This window comes from Schistocerca piceifrons, chromosome 6 (genome assembly GCF_021461385.2).
Source record: "Schistocerca piceifrons isolate TAMUIC-IGC-003096 chromosome 6, iqSchPice1.1, whole genome shotgun sequence".
Taxonomy (NCBI): domain Eukaryota; kingdom Metazoa; phylum Arthropoda; class Insecta; order Orthoptera; family Acrididae; genus Schistocerca; species Schistocerca piceifrons.
In genome coordinates this window covers 466144588-466168391 of record NC_060143.1, presented here as the reverse complement: position 1 = coordinate 466168391, position 23804 = coordinate 466144588, and the positions used below count along the sequence as shown (strand labels likewise).

General features: G+C 38.4%; 1 protein-coding gene across 1 annotated transcript in view; it reads left to right on the top strand.

Annotated features, from left to right (window-relative positions):
• LOC124802423 (glycogen phosphorylase) overlaps positions 1-23804 on the top strand; it is a 166584-nt gene that overhangs the window by 131856 nt on the left and 10924 nt on the right. The window contains exons 2-12 of the mRNA XM_047263191.1: positions 739-840; positions 950-1132; positions 3194-3325; positions 6828-6939; positions 7024-7169; positions 7245-7418; positions 7692-7838; positions 15080-15243; positions 17693-17807; positions 21569-21751; positions 21844-21969. Of these exons, the coding sequence (XP_047119147.1) occupies positions 739-840; positions 950-1132; positions 3194-3325; positions 6828-6939; positions 7024-7169; positions 7245-7418; positions 7692-7838; positions 15080-15243; positions 17693-17807; positions 21569-21751; positions 21844-21969 (1584 nt within the window). The remainder of the gene's footprint in view (positions 1-738; positions 841-949; positions 1133-3193; positions 3326-6827; positions 6940-7023; positions 7170-7244; positions 7419-7691; positions 7839-15079; positions 15244-17692; positions 17808-21568; positions 21752-21843; positions 21970-23804) is intronic.

The following is a 23804-nucleotide window of genomic DNA, read 5'->3' as shown; positions in this document are numbered from 1 at the left end:
GATTCACCGTAGCATGCATAAATGAGGAAAGTCACGTATCTCATTGTACAATATACTTTTATATATTTATTTGATAGTTCATTGTAAATTTAAATTGGCTACTATCATATCTATCATTTAACAAAATAAGTATGGAAACTGCCTAGGAAAACTGTCCAATAGGCCAGCTTGCCAGACTAATTGTTGTTAATGTGGCACATCTTTCTTACTGACTTGTCTTACAAACACACACATAACACATAACACATTGCATGATGCAAGCAGAGTAATACTGTTAAAGAATGTAATGCAAATAATAATGTTTTTCACTCATGATTTAATTAATTTTAAAAATGTATTGAGTTTTCTTGAGTCAAATCAAAACCTCATACATAAATTCGTCATTCTTTTTCAACTAAAAATTGATGATATTCCAGTACATTCAGCTGTACTCCAAGACCTTTGGGAATCATTCCTGTAGAAGCAAATCTATGTTGGGTTACTGCAATGATAACAATGAGTTAAGTCAACCAATTCTATTTTTTGGTTCCACGTTGTGTATGATTTGGGTACCACTGACAGATATGATCCATATAGAGTTAATACCATATGGAAATCTGTTGCTTTATAAACTTACTTTACTGTTGTCTGGCTGATTTTCCTCCAGTTATACATGGACATCCACATACAAAATAAGTATGAATTGTGTCATATACTTGAAGTGTTAATGTAAATATTAACATAAATTTTTTTTTGCAGAGGATATACTACCTCTCACTGGAATATTATATGGGCCGTTCCCTTCAGAACACGATGATTAACCTTGGCATCCAGAATGCATGTGATGAGGCAATGTATCAGGTAAGAATAACTTACTGTGTGCATTATTACACAAAAGGGGATATAATTTTTTATTCTTACTTTGTTTTCTGTTGCTGTAGAATAAAGAAAAGTAATGTTATTCTTTCAGCTGGGGTTAGATATAGAAGAGTTAGAGGAACTTGAGGAAGATGCTGGTTTGGGTAATGGAGGCCTGGGGCGCCTTGCCGCATGTTTCTTGGACTCGATGGCAACACTTGGGCTTGCTGCTTATGGATATGGAATTCGATATGAGTATGGTATATTTGCTCAAAAAATCAAGAATGGAGAACAGGTTCGCTGATATTTTATTTTATTTTATTTTATTTCATTTTATTTTTGGCAGTTGACACTAATGTTAAAATGTTTTATAAATATTTGCTTGATTAGAAATCACCTAGTTTATGAAGTGCTATCAGTAAAACATGTTGTGTTGAATACCACTAAAAAAGTCTTCTTTTGAGAAACCACATTTGCTTACTTTTTCCACCACTTAGTAAGTATGAGAGAATATAAAGATGAATGAAATGGAGACTGTGAGTACTATTGGAAATATAGATGGTGCTCAAATAAGTTTTGCTGTTTACACTCCAATACTCCTCCTCGAAGTTCCTATGTCTCTCCCACCTTTATTCAAATGCACCCTCTACTGAATATTAATGTGATCTGAATTCAGGTTGATGATCTAATTATGAAACAGTTATGAAACTTTTACTCTTAGTTCCTTGTTACTAAAAGATTCATCTTGTTAATCCAAGAACTCAATCAGTAACATCTGGCTTCAAAGTGCCTGTCTGGATCATCTCCAGCTGTGGCTATTTGATATAATGTCATGCTCCTCCTCACAAACCCCAGAAATGGGAACTTCACTACTAGGGCTTACATAAACAAAAAATAAAAGTTGAATCTATGGCATACAGTATTAATAAAATAAATTAATAAAAAAAATAGAGCTAGGAAGGAGAGGATTACAGGCACTGGAGGAAAGGAGGAATCACCCATTGGATAAGGAGAAAAGGAAAGATGTGGGAAGGAATCAGTAGTTAATGTAAACAAAGAGCCAAAATGTAAATTGCAGGGTACTACTGATAATTAACTATTGATAACTGACAGAGCAAAGATGAGAGATGAAATATAATGCATTAAGAGGTAGATAATGGTAATGAGAAATAAATAATGTCAAGAAAAAACATGATAAAACTATGGGGGGATTAAACTGTGGGGAGATAATAAATAAATTATGCTGTTAGGCAGGCAGAGGGAATGTTAAAGCAGAATGAAATACGAAAACCAAAGAAGCAGGGAATTAGTTTAAATTAAAATACATTAGCTCTCGCAGTCCAGCTAAAGTTAAAGTTACAATTTCTGCAGCTCAGAGGCCCTTGTACTTGGAAGTAGAATCCAAATATCCAGATGATGACAGTGTAGGAAGCGGGCAGTCCTTGCTGTCACATTCTGTAACATGATCAATGATGGGGTGTTGAGTGCCCTTGATGACTGCATTTGTTGTTCTGAGGCAGGCACCTTGTTTATATGTTCAGATAGCAAAATAATAAAATCCTAATTTTTACTTTGTAGTTGGGAGAAAGGATAGGATACAAAAGACATAGTTCTGAGTGGAAAGACATAACGGTAGTGGACACTGACTAAGATACAGTTCCAAAACATGTTATTTTTCAAATTTTTCTTGATTTCTAGGCTCTCTAGTTCTTGAACTGATAGATGTTGGAAGACTTTGGGCTGCTAATGTTTAAAGTGCAACAGCTGTTAGTGAATGTCATATTTTGTTGTCTGTTTGGTTGGTTCAAAATAAATGGTGAAAAATTCTGAATCTATTGTGGGCACCTACTTGGGGAATGACGGTCACAAACAAAATGAGATGTAAGTCACTTTTGCTTCAGCAGATGCTTAATATGGAGTACTAATAAGTGCAGTGCCAGCACTACGTGAAGAGGGCAAAGTATGTGCCTCCCACACTTCTCTTCTGATAGCAACAGCCATTATGCTGAGTATAGCATTCTTCCATTGCCTCCACACCCAATTCTTTTGGCAACTAAGGACAGCTTATCAAATAGCAGGGATTCAGTTTTATTATCTCACCTAGTAATTCTCAACATACATCTCACCATTGTTTGCTGACTAAACTTCAGTTTTTAATGATTTTTCCATATCTCTATGTAAGAAGCAAACACTGGTAGAAGTGTAACTGTTAAACAGTAAAACAATACTGAAGACTGTGTAGGGTAGTGTAGAGTGAAATCAATTAAGTAGGCATGCCATGGGCTTCATTATTAAAAATTGTTGCTAACACAAAATATTACTTTCCTTTTTTGCACACTGACAATGTGTTCGTCAGGTTGAAGAGCCAGATGACTGGTTAAGATTTGGAAATCCATGGGAGAAGGCACGGCCGGAATACATGCTACCAGTGAACTTCTATGGGAGAGTGGAAGATACTCCCCAGGGCAAGAAATGGGTTGATACACAGGTTTGTTTTTGACATAATTCTTTATTTTATATATTGCTTTAAAGCAGACTACTTAATAATTTTTTTAATTAAGCAAGTTTATTTAGTCATTTGTTGCTGCTCTTGGACTATATTTCTTTAATTGACTATTGCAGCAATTAATGTCAATAAATACTGTTAATTTCTAATTAGCTTGGTCTTTCAATATCCATTTGACTTCAATTACAAAGATTTGTTAAAAAGTAAAGAACAGTTAAGAATTTGAGAATTGACCGGTGATTACTTGTTATCGGCATCACTTTCCATACTAGCAAAGTCCCCATCCACACAGTGCTGTAGGAAGTTCTTACATTCCTTGCTACCCATCCTGAAGTGATTTTTGTGTACATCTTGTTTGAGTCCACAGAAGGATCTCTCAGTGAAAATTCTGTAAGCTACCATTTGTCTTCATTCTTCTTTCCTGTGATCCATTATAAATAATCTAAAATACAAAATGTTCTGTATCTTTGCAGTAAAATATTTTTGATTATTATCATTATTATTATGGAGATACTAGAAGATATCAGATAGATTATATAATGGTAAGACAGAGATTTAGGAACCAGGTTTTAAATTGTAAGACATTTCCAGGGGCAGATGTGAACCACAATCTATTGGTTATGAACTGTAGATTAAAACGGAAGAAACTGCAAAAAGATGGGAATTTAAGGAGATGGGACCTGGATAAACTGAAAGAACCAGAGGTTGTAGAGAGTTTCAGGGAGAGCATAAAGGAACAATTGACATGAATTGGGGAAAGAAATACAGTAGAAGAAGAATGGATAGCTTTGAGGCATGAAGTGGTGAAGGCAGCAGAGGATCAAGTACGTAAAAAGACGAGGGCTAGTAGAAATCCTTGGGTGACAGAGGAAATACTGAATTTAATTGATGAAAGGAGAAAATATAAAAATGCAGTAAATGAAGTAGGAAAAAAAGAATACAAACGTCTCAAAAATGAGATCGACAGGAAGTGCAAAATGGCTAAGCAGGCATGGCTAGAGGACAAATGTAAGGATGTAGAGGCTTACCTCACTAGGGGTAAGATAGTAACTGCCTACAGGAAAATTAAAGAGACCTTTGGAGAAAAGAGAACCACTTGCATGAATATCAAGAGCTCAGATGGAAACCCAGTTCTAAGCAAAGAAGGGAAAGCAGAAAAGTGGAAGGAGTTTATAGAGGGTCTATACAAGGGCGATGTACTTGAGGACAATATTATAGAAATGGAAGAGAATGTAGACGATGATGAAATAGGAGATATGATACTGCGTGAAGAGTTTGACAGAGCACTGAAAGACCTAAGTCGAAACAAGGCCCTGGGAGTAGACATCATTCCATTAGAACTACTGACAGCCTTGAGAGAGCCAGTCCTGACAAAACTCTACCATCTGGTGAGCAAAATGTATGAGACAGGCGAAATACCCTCAGACTTCAAGAAGAATATAATAAATCCAATCCCAAAGAAATCAGGCGTCGACAGATGTGAAAATTACCGAACTGTCAGTTTAATAAGTCACGGCTGCAAAATACTAACGCGAATTCTGTACAGACGAATGGAAAAGCTGGTAGAAGCTGACCTCGGGGAAGATCAGTTTGGATTCCGTAGAAATATGGGAACACGTGAGGCAATACTGACCCTACGATTTATCTTAGAAGCTAGATTGAGAAAAGGCAAACCTACGTTTCTAGCATTTGTAGACTTGGAGAAAGCTTTTGACAATGTTGACTGGAATAATCTCTTTCAAATTCTGAAGGTGGCAGGGGTAAAATACAGGGAGCGAAAGGCTATTTACAATTTGTACAGAAACCAGACTGCAGTTATAAGAGTTGAGGGGCATGAAAGGGAAGCAGTGGTTGGGAAGGGAGTGAGACAGGGTTGTAGCCTCTCCCCAATGTTATTCAATCTGTATATTGAGCAAGCGGTAAAGGAAACAAAAGAAAAATTCGGAGTAGGTATTAAAATCCATGGAGAAAAATAAAAACTTTGAGGTTCGCCGATGACATTGTAATTCTGTCAGAGACAGCTAAGGTCTTGGAAGCGCAGTTGAACGGAATGGACAGTGTCTTGAAGGGAGGATATAACATGAACATCAACAAAAGCAAAATGAGGATAATGGAATGTAGTCGAATTAAGTCGGGCGATGCTGAGGGAATTAGATTAGGAAATGAGACAATTAAAGTAGTAAATGAGTTTTGCTATTTGGGGAGCAAAGTAACTGATGATGGTCGAAGTAGAGAGGATATAAAATGTAGACTGGCAATGGCAAGGAAAGTGTTTCTGAAGAAAAGAAATTTGTTAACATCGAGTATAGATTTAAATGTCAGGAAGCTGTTTCTGAAAGTATTTGTATGGAGTGTAGCCATGTATGGAAGTGAAACATGGACGATAAATAGTTTGGACAAGAAGAGAATAGAAGCTTTCGAAATGTGGTGCTACAGAAGAATGCTGAAGATTTGATGGGTAGATCACATAACTAATGAGGAAGTATTGAATAGGATTGGGGAGAAGAGGAGTTTGTGGCACAACTTGACTAGAAGAAGGGTTTGGTTGGTAGGACATGTTCTGAGGCATCAAGGGATCACCAATTTAGTATTGGAAGGCAGCATGGAGGGTAAAAATCATAGAGGGAGACCAAGAGATGAATATACTAAACAGATTCAGAAGGATGTAGGCTGCAGTACGTATTGGAAGATGAAGAAGCTTGCACAGGATAGAGTAGCATGGAGAGCTGCATCAAACCAGTCTCAGGACTTGAAGACCACAACAACAACAACAACATCATTTATCCACTTCAAGTCTATTTACATAACATTCCCCATGCTAATGACAAATCCTGTAGAGTCTTGCTATGGTATACACTTATTTGTCCAACTTTCTCTCTTGCCATAACTTTGTCACATAACAGCAAAGAGGTGAGTGTCCACCTCACAGCAGATGCTAAAAGAGAAGCAATACATGCAACTCAGATGTTTGCTGGGACAAGTTGTACAATGCACTTTCCACAACAAATAAACTAACACATTATGTAAAATAAGGTAAAGGCAACTACTCACTGTAGCTGATGGATGCATGGAGCACTGCTACACATAACATAACAGAAAACAGCACTCAGTAGTTTTGAGCAATAACTATTTTTGCAGCAAGAACACACTCACATGCCCAACCATACCGACATGCCCACAAACAATCCCATGGCCATGTTGCATGGTGAGAGTCCATTTTCTGTTATGTGCTCCACATATCGATTCACTATAGGTGAGTGGTCAAATTTCCCTTATTTTACATATTTCTGTATATAGAAATTGCCATTATTGTTACATTTGCAGGCTGATCAGCACACATTCTTTCTGCACATTATTCACAAATGAAACAGGAAAGTGAGGGCAAAATGATCATTGTACTCTACATGCCCTCCACCCCAAACTGTAAGGTAGCTTGTGAAGTGAATATGTAAGTTTGTAATGCAGTTCAACAATTTTGTTTCAGATTGTGTTTGCAATGCCATATGACAGTCCAATTCCAGGATATGGTAACAATGTGGTCAATACTTTGAGACTGTGGTCAGCAAAGTCACCTGTTGAATTTAACCTCAAATTTTGTAAGTGTTGTGAATCGTGATTTATGTTTGACCAAAATAAATTATTTATGTTTCAATAGGGCACATTTTTCTTTTCTTTTTCAGTCAATGATGGTGATTATATTCAGGCTGTATTGGACAGAAACCTTGCAGAAAATATTTCACGTGTATTGTACCCCAATGATAATTTCTTTGAGGGTAAAGAACTAAGACTGAAACAAGAGTATTTCATGTGTGCTGCAACCCTTCAGGTAACAGCTGTGAAATCTTATGCTGATTTTGGTAGATGTGAGAAGTGATTTTTGATAATGTGATATTTTTGACAGGACATAATACGTCGCTTCAAGGCCTCTAAATTTGGCAGCCGTGATGCTGTGAGAACCTCATTTGATCAATTTCCAGAGAAGGTTGCAATACAACTAAATGACACTCACCCATCAATGGCTATTCCAGAGTTGCAACGAATTCTTGTGGATGTTGAAGGTTTACCTTGGGAGAAGGTATTATGCTGTGGTTTCTTCTCATCTGTGACTTTGTAATTGTTTTCAGAAGTGTTTGACAAAAATTATCTCATGGAAGACAATAGATATAACTTCAATACTCATTTAAGATTTTTAATAACTTTACAGTCCCTATAATGCTTTTCTGACTGCAGATTATCTGATATAATGGTCCCTAGATGTAAGTTTCCTGAGGTTGTTGTAAGAATGATGTAGATTTGTATGAAGGCACAGAAATTTATCTATGTATATAATGAAACACTGTTTCCTTAGGCTTGGGATATTGTGGTACGTACCTGTGCATACACAAACCACACTGTGCTACCTGAAGCTCTGGAGAGGTGGCCTGTGCATATGATTGAAAGAATTTTGCCACGGCACATGCAGATCATCTACCACATCAATCATATCCATCTTGAGGTAAGCTAAATGCTTTATCAGCATATCAAAATAGTGGTTTGATATGACTTGGACCCTGATCTCCTTGATTTTGAGAGCCTTATTCACACATCTGAGGGATGACTTTTTAAAGGAGATTTAAGTCTGAGCACTATTCCTGATAAAAATCAGAAAAATTATAGCAGTCAAATTAAGTTTGCCATTAAATACAATGGAAAAAGAAACATTTTACTTCTATCATCTTTTGTTGTAAAAACATGTAAAGGAGAGCTTCACTGATATAGTACAGTTGATAAGAAAATAGGAGAAAAGGTAACTTCAGCCTCTCTCCCTCTTATATTTGCCATTTGTAATATACACCACTGAGCCAAAAAATTATGACCACCAGTTTAATCTCATGTAGCTCTACTTTTCAAACAAAGTAGAGCAGTGATTCTGCTTGGCATGGATTCTACAAGTCCTTGATTGGTTTCCAGAAGTATATGGTACCGGATGTCTACTGACTAGTCACTAAATTACAGCAAATTACAGGATGGTGGTTTGTGGGCATGCAGCAGGTGCCCGACATGTGTTCCAATGTCCACAGGTCAGTGGTATTTGCTGGCTAAGACATAAATATGAGTTCACTATCATGCTCCTTGAGCCACTGCAGCATGATTTTAGTCTTGTATTGTGGAGGGTTATCCTACTGGAAAATGTCATTGCCTCAGAGAAGACTTCAATCATGAAGGGGTGCAGGTGGTCCACAGTAATGTTCATGTTGTTCATTGCTGTCATGGTGTCTTTGGGTAATACCACAGGTCCCATAGAAGCCCAACTCAGTGAAACCCATAGCACAAGTCTGCTCTTGCCGACCTGCGTCTGTGGCACAATACACCTTTCTAGCAGCCATTCGACTGGATGATGGTGTGTAAGGGCCCAACCATCAACCTGTTGTATCAAGAAATGCAATTCATTCAACAGGTAACAGGTTTCTATCGATCCATGGTGAAAACTCAGTGAGGCTGTGCCCACTGCAATCGTGACTGATGATGTTGTTGGGTCAGCACAGGAACATGTAGGGGTGATGTGATGTGGACCTCCATGTTCAACAATGGCCTTTGAATGGTGTGTTCCTGCACTAGCATTGTATTCTGTCATCAGATCTGCCACAGACCAGTGCGTGTCCTGGATTACACAGTGGCGGATCCTCCGACCTCTGCATTTTGTGATGAGATGTGGACAACAACTACCATACAGCCTATGCGTTATTCCATTATCCTTCAACCGATTTCTGTAGGTGCTCATGACAGTAGTGCACAAACTGTCAACCAGCTTTGCCATTTCAGAGATTCTCATTTCCAGCTGCTGTGTCACAACAATGTGCCTTTTGTCAAGACCACTTACGTCAGTGGATTTTTCCCCCCAGGGGGCTCACCACTCTTTGGTGAGTTCATACTTGGCTACCATGGGCGCAAGCCTTTGCAGTACCTCTTCCCTTTCCGTGCTGCATGTCTATACTTCTGATATCCTTTTTCCCCTCTCCTGGGGAACATGTCTGGGATGTTTTTGGGAATGTATTCTGATGTTTCGATAGCCTGGCATTAGAACTGTCCCTCATCTGTTTTTTCTTTCTTTCTTTCTTTCTTTCTTCATTCCGCATATCATACTTTTCCTCCTCTTTGGTGTTTGAAGTTCCTTTGTTTTTTCCTCCCTATGTGTTTCTGAAGGGAGGCCCACATGCTTGATGCATAACTGGTGACTGGGTAATGCATAATTCCCAGCCCCGGGTTAACAGGTAGGGTTTACACGTACCCCTGGTGCAGGCCAGGCCCAGGGAGGGATGACTGACTGAGCTGTGATGTTTCCAAATTGCCCATTGGTACCTTTGTCACAAATTCAGAAGGTGTGACCAGAGGTGTGAACAATCATATAAAGTGGGTGAGCCCACATCCGAAAGGGGCCCCAGTTGGAAGGAGCATGCCATTAGAGACACTGGCAATAATGGGGGATTTTTTTGCAATGAGTCACTCACCTTCATCTCGGTCTGTGTCTACTAAATGTAAACAGACTGAGGCTAGAGATTCAAAGACTCTCCCTGTCGCACCTTGGTTCCTCGTGGCATCACGTACTAAAGGTGGTCAGTCCTTTGCTACAGTTAGTCCTTTTATTATTCAGAAAGATGTGGATGCAATTGCTGATTCTTTGAAATCTTGCTCTCATCAACATAATAGGACTTTGTTTTTGGAAGCCAATGTTAATTTTCAATCCTAACAGGTGCTTACAGCTTCCGTTTTACACAGGTATCCTGTTGTGTAGAGCTCCGTCAAATGTTGAATTCTTCACGTGGTATTATTTACCCTCTGCTGCTTGATGGTCTGACTGAGGGAGAAATCGAAACTTTTCTCCCTGATTAGGGAACCACTGCAGTACATTGGGTAATGAAAAAGGTTGATGCGATCTAAGTTCCTATGCACACTCCTTTTCTCACTTTTGACTGAGTAGTGCTTCTATCAAAGATCAAAGCAGGCTACGAAGTCATCACAGTCTGACTGTACATTCCAAATCTGATGCATTGCTACCAGTGTCCATGTTACAACTACACTTGAATGTTACGTAAGAACACTGCCAAATGTGTTACTTGTGGTAGGGTTGCCCACTAGGGCGATTGCCTTCCTTCTCCTCCCCATTGTATCAATTATAATGGAGACCATGCCGCCTCATCCTGAGAATGTCCCATTATCTCAGTGAGTGGACCGTACAGGAGGTGTGGCTGAAGGAAAAAGTCCCTTTCCCTGTCGCTTGCAAATTGTTGGTTAGTCGAAAAGCCCTGTGTTTTACCATCTAGCACTTACAGTAGCATTCTTGCTATGCATTGCTCCATGAAGGACATGGCCACACAGACTTGTAACTTCAAATTCAGCACTGCAGTTATCAAATAGCCCAGTATCACTGTAGCATCCCTGTCTGCTTCTCCTACAACTGCACACGAAGCCACCAGATCTATGCCCTTGGCATCGAAATCCCATGCTCCACAACCAGCAGGCCACAAAAGGATGGAAGGAACACTTCTGCAGTGACTTCTTACATTCCTTCAGCCAACAGGCATCTGAGTCTCCATCTGCCAATCACAAAGGCTCAAAAAATTCAATCAAAGGCAAAAAGTCTTCTCCTTTGCCAACGCAGAGACCCCCGTTAAACAGTGTTGTCACATGATACCCTCACCTGGCAGATCTCCATTTCATTGGTGTGCACTGCCAACCATTTTTCTGACCTGGAATCTGCAACCTGATCCAAAGAGAATGCTGATGACTCTGTAGATCTCCTCCAGCCTCTGCACCCTGTAGCAGTGCGTCTTCAAAGGCTGGCACTCGGCAACTAACGAGGTACAACCCTTCATTTTTTTCCTCCCCCGCTTTCTCCGTCATGACTCTCCTCCAATAGCGTGTTTGGGGCCTTAAATCCAACAAGGAGGAATTACAGATGCTCTTGGAATCACAGGGTCCACTTGTTTTCTACCTCCAGGGAACAAGCTCCGGGGAATTAACCTATCCCCAGTGATGTGCCATCCTCCTTTCAGCCCTCTTGTCACAATGAGATCATTTCAGACAGTTATATTGGGGACTCTCATTTTAGCCATTGCCACTTGTTAAGCGGTGCTCGCCTACCACTTTGTGCTCATCGAAATCAACCTTCGACAGTTTGCCATTTTGTGACCGAATGCCCTTTTCTTAACCATTTACATTCTAATGTCTGTTTGCCGTCTTGAGTTATTGGCTGTTTGAGCGAACAACGCATAGACTGTCAACTGTATTTTACTTTTTATCCGCCATAGTTTGGGACCTCCATTGTCTCTATGGCATATTTTGTGGAGAAGCTCAAACAGGAAGTCCTTTTTCGTAGCTCTCTTTCCTCCCATTGATTGGTTTTAGCTCCTTTTTTGTATTAGTGTTGTAAGGTTCTAACATGGGCGCATATGAATAGTTGTTTTTGCACCCTAAAACGAAACAAAACCGAATCACTGGATTTCTGCATTTGTGGCACATATCTTAGCTATGGTGACTGCTCATTTGTCTTTGTTCTGCTTACATTCTTTCGTTATTGTGCCGCATGTCCACAACACCACCAGGAGGCATTCAGCCTCACAGTGGGTAGTGGTCATAATGTTTTGCCTGAATAAATTTCTCCTAAATTTTACAGAAAATGTATCATTTCAGTCTTTCTTATAAACAAAAGTTTCTTCAGTCTAGTCAGCATTGCAGCAGCTATCTCTCAAATTGTTGTTTTAAAAATATATATCAACTGTAACACTATTAGAAAATTTATAAAAGACAACGACTATTCTCATAATGCACCAACACCTCTATAGGCTCCTCTCTTCTCACTGACAAAGGAACTATTAGTTCCAATGACTCCTGTAGTCTGCCACTGTTACTTATATGTATTTATCGACAGTAAACACATTTTTCCATTTGAAATTACATACTAGTCAGTCATTCTGCCTCATAAATTCTTTTTTTTATTTTATTTTATTTTTTTTTCCCCCAGTTGAATTTCCCTTCAGTACTGCTACAAAGTTCTCTCTGTCAGGGATAATTTAAGTTCTTCATTGAATGAAACCAGCTCACCTTGATAAATAAAGGTTATGATGTCTCAGACTTCTATGTACAACTAAGGTTTTCATTGTGAATGAAAACATCACAAACTGATTTTTGACTATTGCATCATCAGGTACAAAGATACATATGAGATGCAGTGAAATTTTGTTGGATCAGAGATTTGAAACTAATGCATCTACAGAGTATCTCCATTACCAGAGATGAAAAATTTTAATCTTAGATTAAGGAATAAAACAAGAGGGATTACTTAAGTGTAAATGAAATGTAAGATTATTTAACTAAGATAAAACATATGACAAATTAATTAATAAAATACGGACAAATTACAACAGTTGTACACAGAAGAAAATAATTGAACAATAAACTTTGGTAACATGTTCCAGAAAGTATGAGGATATTATGTAGATGCACTAATTAAAAATCTTTGAGCCAACAAAATTTCACTGCACCACGTGCTTCTCTATGTATCAGATGATGACATAACATCCGAAAACTGGTTTGTGAACAAATAATAAATATTGTAAAACATTACACCAGTGTTATGTGTTTTCATTCATAATGTATAAAATAATCTAACAGTCAATCAGTGGAACTTAGGTTTTTGTTAAACCTCAGTGAGATTTGTGTTGGTGCATAGCAGAGAGAAAAAGGTGAAGCTATAATGCAAGGGAGAGTGACAAAACAGGGAAAACTCTTTGTAATCCCATTTGGCGTCAAGTCTGTCTCTATACCAAAGCAGTTCTCTTGTAGCTGGCATAGAGATTTTATATCACTTCAAAAAACTCAAGCATAAATTTCACTTACATTGAGATAGCTATTTACTTCATATTTATATCTTATCTATTCCCTACTGTTTCCCCATCGAAGAATGCAGTATTCAACAGTTTACTCAGGAGACGAAATCTGTAGTAATCTCCTGCCTCCGTTTATAACTTAGAAACATGAGCAACAGTTCACTTTTTATAAAACTGGAACTGCACTGTATTGCAGTTAGAAGGTATTGAATCTACACAGATTAACTGCCAAACCATACAGTTTCCATGCACAGTAACACATTCATTTTTCAATTCAACATCCAAGTTAATAATTCAAAAGGAATGGAATTCACGAGGCATGACCTTGCATCTCAGTAGGAAAGGGAAGGGTAAATTGGCCAGGATGATAGCAAAATAATTTGGTGGGGAGGGGGGTGAGGGACTGGAACTCATGAAAGTACCTCTTTTTCAGGCTAAGATCACTATCCAATGATCCAACATTGAATGAAATTAAGATTAATGAGAAGCTTAGAAAGGCAGGTATTAGATACGTTAAAATATAAACAAGATTCTCATAAAAGTGCAGTGAAAAATAATGTTAGTATATGGCATCAGAATATCAGGAGATAAAGACCACTTATCTTCCCCATTCTGTTATTCTCTTCCAGTTCTTTGCACTGTTCATGTAGGAAAATATTTTTTTCTCTTCTAGTTAATTTCTGAAACTCAACATTTTTATTTTTAGAAAATATTACTCACAGTGGAGTATTTCAGGGACTGGAGATTAATTACATATTAAAACCAACAGCTGGACCAAGATTTCATTTGCCTTTCATTGACTGTAAAGGCCCAGTGCCAATTTTAAGGGTTGTGTGGAGTGTGAGAAGCATGTGCTATGGTTAGTGTAATAATATATTCTCAGCCGCTAAGGGAGCAATATATAGGGGGCTAAAGAACATTTCTAAATTCTCCAAATAATACTGGTTTAAAAACTTTGTAAGCTGGCTGTAGTGGTATAATTTCTATCTATCTTAAAGTGTGACAATTCATGTTTTTTCAACATTTCTGGGACACTCTCCCATGAATTGCGCAAACCTGGGACCATTTGCAGTATCCGTTAATGTAGATTCAGTATCTCTTGCTACTCCTATTTGGGTTTTGTAAACGGTATCCTTCGTAGACTAACAGCATTTTCCTGGTATCCTGCCAATGATTCAAAGTCTGCCACCTGCCTAATATAACTGAATCTAAATGACCATACCTTTTCATATCTCTAGAAACTGTTGTTCCCAAGTATGTAAAAGTTGACTACAGTTGTGACTCATGGGTACAACCACACATATGCGAACACTCCAACCTGCAGCTACAGCCAGGGAACCAAGTGGCAGCTGGGATGGGAAAGGTAATGGAACTAACAAAATTAGAGCTGAAATAATGTATGATCCTGAGGAAGTTCTCAGTGTCACTGCAGTTGTGGGGTAGTGTTCTTTTCCCTTACACTGGAAAAATGTTATATCTTCAAAATTAATTAAACATATGTGTTGTGTTTGTCTTTGTACCCCGCATCAAAACAACTATGTTTGCTCATTGTTTCCATCCTGGAAGTTCCTTTATTGTATAACTTTAAATTTGTTTTGACCTGACATATACTGCTAATTTATTGTTGAAAATGAATGAGGAATACTACACATCTGTCAAAGTGCAGAAATTCATGCCAGATGCTGATGGAGTTGAGTTCTGCAAGTCAAATACTCTTTTCACCTGTGCCAATCCCTACTCAGCATTAGAAACTGAAATTGGTCAGAAATAACTCATCTATTTCACTGTGCACGTATACAAAAATAATTTTGTTTTATTTATTGTACTTTCTAAGTTTATTCACATGTCTCTCAATTCCTATTATTTACAGGAGGTTGGCAAGAAGTACCCTGGAGACCTAGACAAACTACGACGTATGTCTCTGATTGAAGAACATGGTGAAAAGAGGGTCAACATGGCACATCTTTGCATTGTTGGTTCACATGCTGTAAATGGAGTTGCAGCTATTCATTCAGACATTCTGAAGAAAGATGTGTAAGAACCTGTAATTCTATATAAGTGTTTATGTTATTATAGGACCTTATGATAAACACACAAAATTAATACGGACGTACTGATAGTAAGTTTCTGTACAACTGAGTTTCATAGTAAAAGGTTAACTTCCATTTCATTTCATTCCAGGAAAAAATAAGCACTGGCATAATATCAAATGTTTGTCGTTTACATTTTTTTGGATTTGAGAAGATGGGACCTGGATAAACTGAAAGAACCAGAGGTTGTAAAGTGCTTCAGGGAGAGCATTAGGAAACGATTGACAAGAATGGGGGAAAGAAATACAGTAGAAGAAGAATGGGTAGCTTTGAGAGACGAAATAGTGAAGGTAGCAGAGGATCAAGTAGGTAAAAAGACGAGGGCTAGTAGAAATCCTTGGGTAACAGAAGAGATATTGAATTTAATTGATGAAAGGAGAAAATATAAAAATGCAGTAAATGAAGCAGGCAAAAAGGAATACAAACGTCTAAAAAATGAGAGCGACAGGAAGTGCAAAACGGCTAAGCAGGGATGGCTAGAGGACAAATGTAAGGCTGTAGAGCTGCATATCACTAGGGATAAGATAGATACTGCCTACAGGAAAATTAAAGAGACCTTTGGAGAAGAGAGAACCACTTGCGTGAATATCAAGAGCTCAGACGGAAACACAGTTCTAAGCAAAGAAGGGAAAGTAGAAAGGTGGACGAAGTATATAGAGGGTCTATACAAGGGCAATGTTCTCGAGGACAATATTATAGAAATGGAAGAGAATGTAGATGAAGATGAACTAGGAGATATGATACTGCGCAAAGAGTTCGACAGAGCACTGAAAGACCTGAGCCGAAACAAGGCCCCGGGAGTAGACAACATTCCATTAGAACTACTGACAGCCTTTGGAGAGCCAGGCCTAACAAAACACTACCATCTAGTGAGCAAGATGTATGAAACAGACAAAATACCCTCAGACTTCAAGAAGCATATAATAATTCCAATCCCAAAGAAAGCAGGTGTTGACAGATGTGAAAATTCCCAAACTATCAGTTTAATAAGCCATGGCTGCAAAATACTAACACGAATTATTTACAGACAAATGGAAAAACTGGTAGAAACCGACCTCGGGGAAGATCAGTTTGGATTCCGTAGAAATGTTGGAACACGTGAGGCAATACTGACCCTATGACTTATCTTAGAAGCTAGATTGAGAAAAGGCAAACCTACGTTTCTAGCATTTGTAGACTTGGAGAAAGCTTTTGACAATGTTGACTGGAATAATCTCTTTCAAATACTGAAGGTGGCAGGGGTAAAATACAGGGAGCGAAAGGCTATTTACAATTTGTACAGAAACCAGACTGCAGTTATAAGAGTTGAGGGGCATGAAAGGGAAGCAGTGGTTGGGAAGGGAGTGAGACAGGGTTGTAGCCTCTCCCCGATGTTATTCAATCTGTATATTGAGCAAGCAGTAAAGGAAACAAAAGAAAAATTTGGAGTAGGAATTAAAATCCATGGAGAAGAAATAAAAACTTTGAGGTTCGCCGATGACATTGTAATTCTGTCAGAGATAGCAAAGGTCTTGGAAGAGCAGTTGAACGGAATGGACAGTGTCTTGAAAGGAGGATATAAGATGAACATCAACAAAAGCAAAACAAGGATAATGGAATGTAGTCGAATTAAGTCGAGTTGATGCTGACGGAATTAGATTAGGAAATGAGACACTTAAAGTGGTAAAGGAGTTTTGCTATTTGGGGAGCAAAATAACTGATGATGGTCGAAGTAGAGAGGATATCAAATGTAGACTGGCAATGGCAAGGAAAGCGTTTCTGAAGAAGAGAAATTTGTTAACATCAAGTATAGATTTAAGTGTCAGGAAGTCGTTTCTGTAAGTATTTGTATGGAGTGTAGCCTTGTATGGAAGTGAGACATGGATGATAAATAGTTTGAACAAGAAGAGAATAGAAGCTTTTGAAATGTGGTGCTACAGAAGAATGCTGAAGATTTGATGGTTAGATCACATAATTAATGAGGAGGTATTGAATAGAATTGGGGAGAAGAGTAATTTGTGGCAAAACTTGACTAGAAGAAGGGATCGGTTGGTAGGACATGTTCTGAGGCATCAAGGGATCACCAATTTAATATTGGAGGGCAGCGTCGAGGGTAAAAATCGTAGAGGGACACCAAGAGATGAATACACTAAACAGATTCAGAAGGATGTAGGTTGCTGTAGGTACTGGGAGATGATGAACCTTGCACAGGATAGGGTAGCATGGGGAGCTGCATCAAACCAGTCTCTGGACTGAAGACCACAACAACAACAACAACAACAACAACATTTTTTTCAAATGTAGTAAAATTTGTGCAGAAGTTACAAATACAGATAATTACTAGGTGTACATAATTTTAGTTTTTAAGATTCATAGAGGTAGTACGTTTAACAAAATTTTTTATTTTGTTACAGGTTCCATGACTTTTATGAGATGACACCTCATAAGTTTCAGAACAAGACAAATGGAATAACCCCTAGAAGATGGTTGCTGCTCTGCAACCCCGGACTGGCTGATCTCATTGCGGAGGTAAACTTAATGCTTAAGTGGGTACCATGCATCTACATCTACATCTGCATCCATACTCTGCAAGCCACCTGACGGTGTGTGGCAGAGAGTACTTTGAGTACCTCTATCGGTTCTCCCTTCTATTCCAGTCTCGTACTGTTCGTGGAAAGAAAGATTGTCGGTATGCCTCTGTGTGGGCTCTAATCTCTCTGATTTTATCCTCATGGTCTCTTCACGAGATATACGTAGGAGGGAGCAATATACTGCTTGACTCCTTGGTGAAGGTATGTTCTCGAAACTTCAACAAAGGCCCGTACTGAGCTACTGAGCATCTCTCCTGCAAAGTCTTCCACTGGAGTTCATCTATCATCTCCGTAATGCTTTCGCGATTACTAAATTATCCTGTAATGAAGGGCACTGCTCTCAGTTGGATCTTCTCTATCTCTTCTACCAACCCTATCTGGTACGGATCCCAAACTGGTGAGCAATATTCAAGCAGTGGGCGAACAAGTGTACTGTAACCTACTTCCTTTGTTTGCGGATTGCATTTCCTTAAGATTCTTCCAGTGAATCTCAGTCTGGCATCTGCTTTATATGATCATTCCATTTTAAATCACTCCTAATGCCTACTCCGAGATAATTTATGGAATTAACTGCTTCCAGTTGCTGACCTGCTATATTGTAGCTAAATGATAAAGGATCTTCCTTTCTATGTATTCGCAGCACATTACACTTGTCTACATTGAGATTCAATTGCCATTCCCTGCACCATGCGTCAGTTCGTTGCAGATCCTCCTGCATTTCAGTACAATTTTCCATTGTTACAACCTCTCGATATACAACAACATCACCATCCGCAAAAACCCTCAGTGAACTTCCGATGTTACCCACAAGGTCATTTATGTATATTGTGAATAGCAACGGTCCTACGACACTCCCCTGCGGCACACCTGAAGTCACTCTTACTTCAGAAGACTTCTCTCCATTGAGAATGACATGCTGCATTCTGTTATCTAGGAACTCTTCAATCCAATCACACACTTCGTCTGGTAGTCCATATGCTCTTACTTTGTTCATTAAACAACTGTGGGGAACTGTATCAAATGCCTTGTGGAAGTCAAGAAACATGGCATGTACCTGGGAACCTGTGTCTATGGCCCTCTGAGTCTCGTGGACTAACAGCGTGAGCTGGGATTCGCACGATCGTTTTTTTTCGGAACCCATGCTGATTCCTACAGAGTAGATTTCTATTCTCCAGAAAAGTCATTATACTCTAACATAATACGTGTTCCAAAATTCTGCAGGAAAGGTAAATGAGTCAATTTGTAGTGACACTGCTTCATATACCTGCTATTATTGTGGGTCAAACTCAAAACCTCAAAAAAGAAAACTTTCATCCATTATGGGTGTGGAATACTGTACCTGTGATGAATAAGAATGTTTAGAAATGACTACTAACTTTTTTTATTTTACCATTACTGTTTCAGGACACCTGATGATTTGTCATTAGATGGTATAAAGTTCTTCACAGTTGTTTGTAGCATTGTGAGGAATGTATTGTGGTGGAAGACAGGAAAATTGAAACAAGTAAGCATTGAATGTGGCAAAGTATGGGGTTGGTGCATAAGTTCATATTGTTATTCTGTAAGTTTAATAAACACAACAGATACGCATAACAGAGACTTTTGCCATCAGTAATATATTCTCCTTAACTATTTACAATAGTCTCCCAACATTGGGGTAACTTTTTGATTTCGTGACTGTAGAAATCACATGGTTTTGAGGCTAAGAACTTGAGTCATGTTTGGAGCCCATTTTCATCCATAGAGGAACCTTGAAGGTTGTTTGATAGAGTGTGGAAAAGGTGAAAATCTGAGGGCCCAAGTTCAGTTGAATAAGGTGGGTGCAAATGACTTCATACCTTAACTCCTGTATACAGGTTTCTTTGTCAGTCTAGCAGCATGCAAGTGGGCATTATCATTGAGTAGCATCACTTCGTACAGGTTTTCCTTATGTTAGCATAAAGACACCATTTCTTGTCACCAATAATGATAAGAGATAGGAATGGTCAGTTTTGTTGAGAAGCCAATTGATGATAACCAAGCAGACGTGCACATATGGTCACCTGCAGATTTTTTGTGATTTCAGCTGAGAGCATGCAGTACCCGTACACCCAATTTTTTGATCCTTCCCCTTTAAATGCATACGTCACATGATGGCGGAATGATCACAGTTCTTCACATTTGCCGGTTCTTGAGTACAATGACATGCACCATTGTGCATTAATGCCTTTAAACACTCTTCATCAAACCCAAAGGTCCTCCTGAATGTGGAGAGTTACTAATGTCAAAACAATCCTCCTTAAAACAAGAAAACCATTTTCTTCCTGTGCTCTGTCCAATAGAAAGCACAACTGTTCCTGGCTGTCTTCACTGCTGTCACTCCTCTATTGAAATCAAACAGAAGGATATGTTCAAAATGTTCAGATTTCTCACCTTGGCACTCCATTTTATAGTGTCCACAGCTCCGCTCACTATCCCAAAGTGACGAAATGACAATATGTAAACTCGAGCCACCAGCACACCAACATGAAAAACAAAAATGCTACGAACTTATGTACCAACTTAATATCTAAAGTTACATACATCATAAGGTTGATTTGACAGTATTACTTACAGTATTGCTGTATTACTATAAGTATTTTCATAAGTAAGTAACACCACCCTTATGACTAAATAATTCCGGATACTTTGCCACATTCAGTGTTTGCTCTTGTAAGCCCTCCGGGGATATAAGTATATCACTCAGTATAATTGCACATCATCTGATAGGCATGGGTGGAAGGATACATTTGCCCACTTCACATCACATGCCATAACACTCACATTAGATTCAATGACTGCTGCAAACAACCATGGTTTCACTTGTCAACCAAATGATGTTTACAGCAGACTCTCTGGAGTATCTATTGATGATGATATTGCTTGGTCTTTGTTGATATCTATAGTTGACATTTGTCTAGCATGCAGACCTGTCAGTCTGTCTGATGTGGGACTGTGTCTAATTGAAGGTTGTGTTTTCAGTGTGTGTTTATAGTTGAACCTGCAGACAGTGATTACCAATACTGATGTTCGGTACTGTACTGACCACATGGTATCCATCTCCAGAAGTATTTGGTTTTGTATATTTCCAGAAAAAGCTGGAACTGTTACTTCAGTGATTTAATTGTAAATAAGTCATGATTGATAAAATCTGTTGTTGAAGCAGCAGACATGCAATCCATACGTACTTCAATTTTTGTCTGTCCTGGCACAGCTGTGTGACGACCTGCCACAATGTTACAACCAATCATTAAGAACTGTATACCATTTGATGAAAAGTTGCTAAGTGGCTCGAAATTGGTAATGGTAAAATGAGAAAATTTGTATCACCATAAAAAGTGTATTGTCAAAGTCAGTTAAAGCTCTTAAAAAAACAGTAACTGTCACCACTACCTTGAGTGAATTTGCTGCTGTGTGGGGATGGTGTTTGGGCAGGGATAAGTGAAACTTATTTTACTGGAGACTATTATGATTTCTTATTTTTGTGTTAGATGTGTCCAGAATTAAAAATTAACCTGCACATGACTCTTCCTTAAAATGTTTATCATTTCTAAGTAAATGTAGAAGTTTTCATGCAGTTATTCTAACACTAAGATTGTTGAAAATTTGATTGCACAATTATTTTCTCAATGTCATACAGATTTAAAGCAATGAGTATTTATGTATTTATTTATTCTTTAGAAAATTGGTGAAGACTGGATTGTGCATTTGGAGCAGCTGCAGAAACTAAAGGCATTTTCAAAGGATGCAACATTCCAGCGAGCTGTCATGAAGGTCAAACAGGAGAACAAGCTGAAACTGGCCCAACTGCTAGAAAAAGAGTATAATGTGAAAGTAAATCCTGCTTCAATGTTTGACATTCAGGTATCATTAAAAGAACTTATGAAGTTTCAGTTCAGCAACAAAAATATTTTTACCTTCTTTTGTGACACATGGCTACTCTTTTGTTGCCATAGGTGAAGAGAATCCATGAATACAAGCGTCAGTTGCTGAATTGCCTTCATATAATAACAATGTACAATAGAATTAAAAGGAACCCTAATGTCAAGATCTCACCTCGTACTATTATGATTGGTGGCAAGGTAAGCAATCAGTGAAAAACATCTACTTTTCTATTGTTGATTATGCATATTGTTAGTCTGTTATAACATTAATATTTCTTCTGTGTAAACTAACAATGATCACAACTGATTTCCAGCCATAACTTGTTTTGTTCACAATGGTCATTTGTCCAGGTAGCTCCATTATTTCTCTGTGAAATGTGAATGAGTGTCTTGTTAATGCAAAGGGAAAAATTAGTGCAACATTGTATGATTATGCCTGCCAGACATCTGTTTCCCACTGCTTCTCACTTATCTTGGTCCTAATGTGGCTGTGAAAATATCTTGACCATGCATGATTAACTTAGTTCTTAGTATTCTTTTATAACATTTCATCCCATTCCCTGTCAAGCCACTAAAACATCATTTGATACATTCTTCCACATAAATTGCTTTCTTGTACAGATGTTAGATATGCTGTAGCCACTCTCTCTGGGATATTACCCTAATGCACTTGCCATAAATAATCTTCTCATTCATTTAAAACTTTCACATTGAGGTGTCTTCATAAACTAGTAACTAAGTCTTACGTCTGTTTTCATAGGTAACAGCATAATCTTCCCCTTTTCACTTTCTCTCTATTTGCTTCATTATATTTATCATATAGTTATAATCTAACTAGAATTATCAAATTAGTTTCAATTGTTGCCCCACAATATGGCTCACTCTTTAGTCAGTTGCCTGATGAGCAAGATCTGTATATGTTGACAAAGGTTTCATTGATAAATTGGCTGTTAACAAACTTAAATGATCATGAGGAATGCCAGATAATCCTTAAGAAATGGACAAAAAATCAGCAGAAGCCTCTGCACCTCCTCTAAAATATGGTACTTATGTATAGACCTGATATGCCTACTAAAGTACTGGTATGGTTAATTTGGTTTTTGCTGTTTGAACTCACTAAAAAACCAACTTACACTAAATATTTCTTGGATGTGACAAAAGCTGGCCACACGAGTAGATTTTAGTGATGGGCCACAGACATTTGCGGCAGTTTCTGTGCATTAGTGGAGGCACAACCTTGAGATTGTTACCTTCAGTACTGGAAACTGCTGATTCGTCTTTCAGTAGATACATACACACGGGCAGAGTTTTGCAATGGGCCTCATTCAGCCAAGTCCGTAAGTTTTTGGCGAGCCAGTGGCTGACACAGTACTCTGGCAGATGGCACGCTCACAGCTGCTACCCTGCAATCTTTCTCACATAGTTTCTTTAAAATGATGTTATATAGTGCACTCATTTGCGATCGCATGCACCAGCAATAAAGTTAGAATGAAATACTCATAACGCCCCTCATGTCTCACAAATGGTTTGAGATATCAAAACGGGATTTTGGCAAATGATATTAAGCAAAGAGGAGAGTATGTTGCCATAAGGTAAACAAGTGGAACTTTCTTATCTACCGCAATGCACAATTAACTACAGACTTCTGCAGTAGAATGACGTAATTTTTTGAGGGTCATCAATAGTTGGTGAAATGTGAGTTACTGTGGCTGTGCAACAATGTAAGTGAAGAAATTACTCTTGTATACTTATACCAAGATTTTGACCTGATTTGTCCTCATTTCCTCATTTAATAAACAACTGTTTCAGCGTTCTACCATAATTGCAATCACATTAGGATGTTAGCAAGGTGACACTGTGTAAACCCTGCCTTGTTTTGTCAAAAGAAGCAAATTTTAACTTGCCAACCAGAGACAAGTAGGTGATACTCGAAATTTGCCACAGATGAATGCTTGGTTTCCAGGTGACAGCAAGCTTTAGTTACTACAAGTAAAGTAAAGAGGATAGGCCCAAGACCACATATCTTGTCTGTG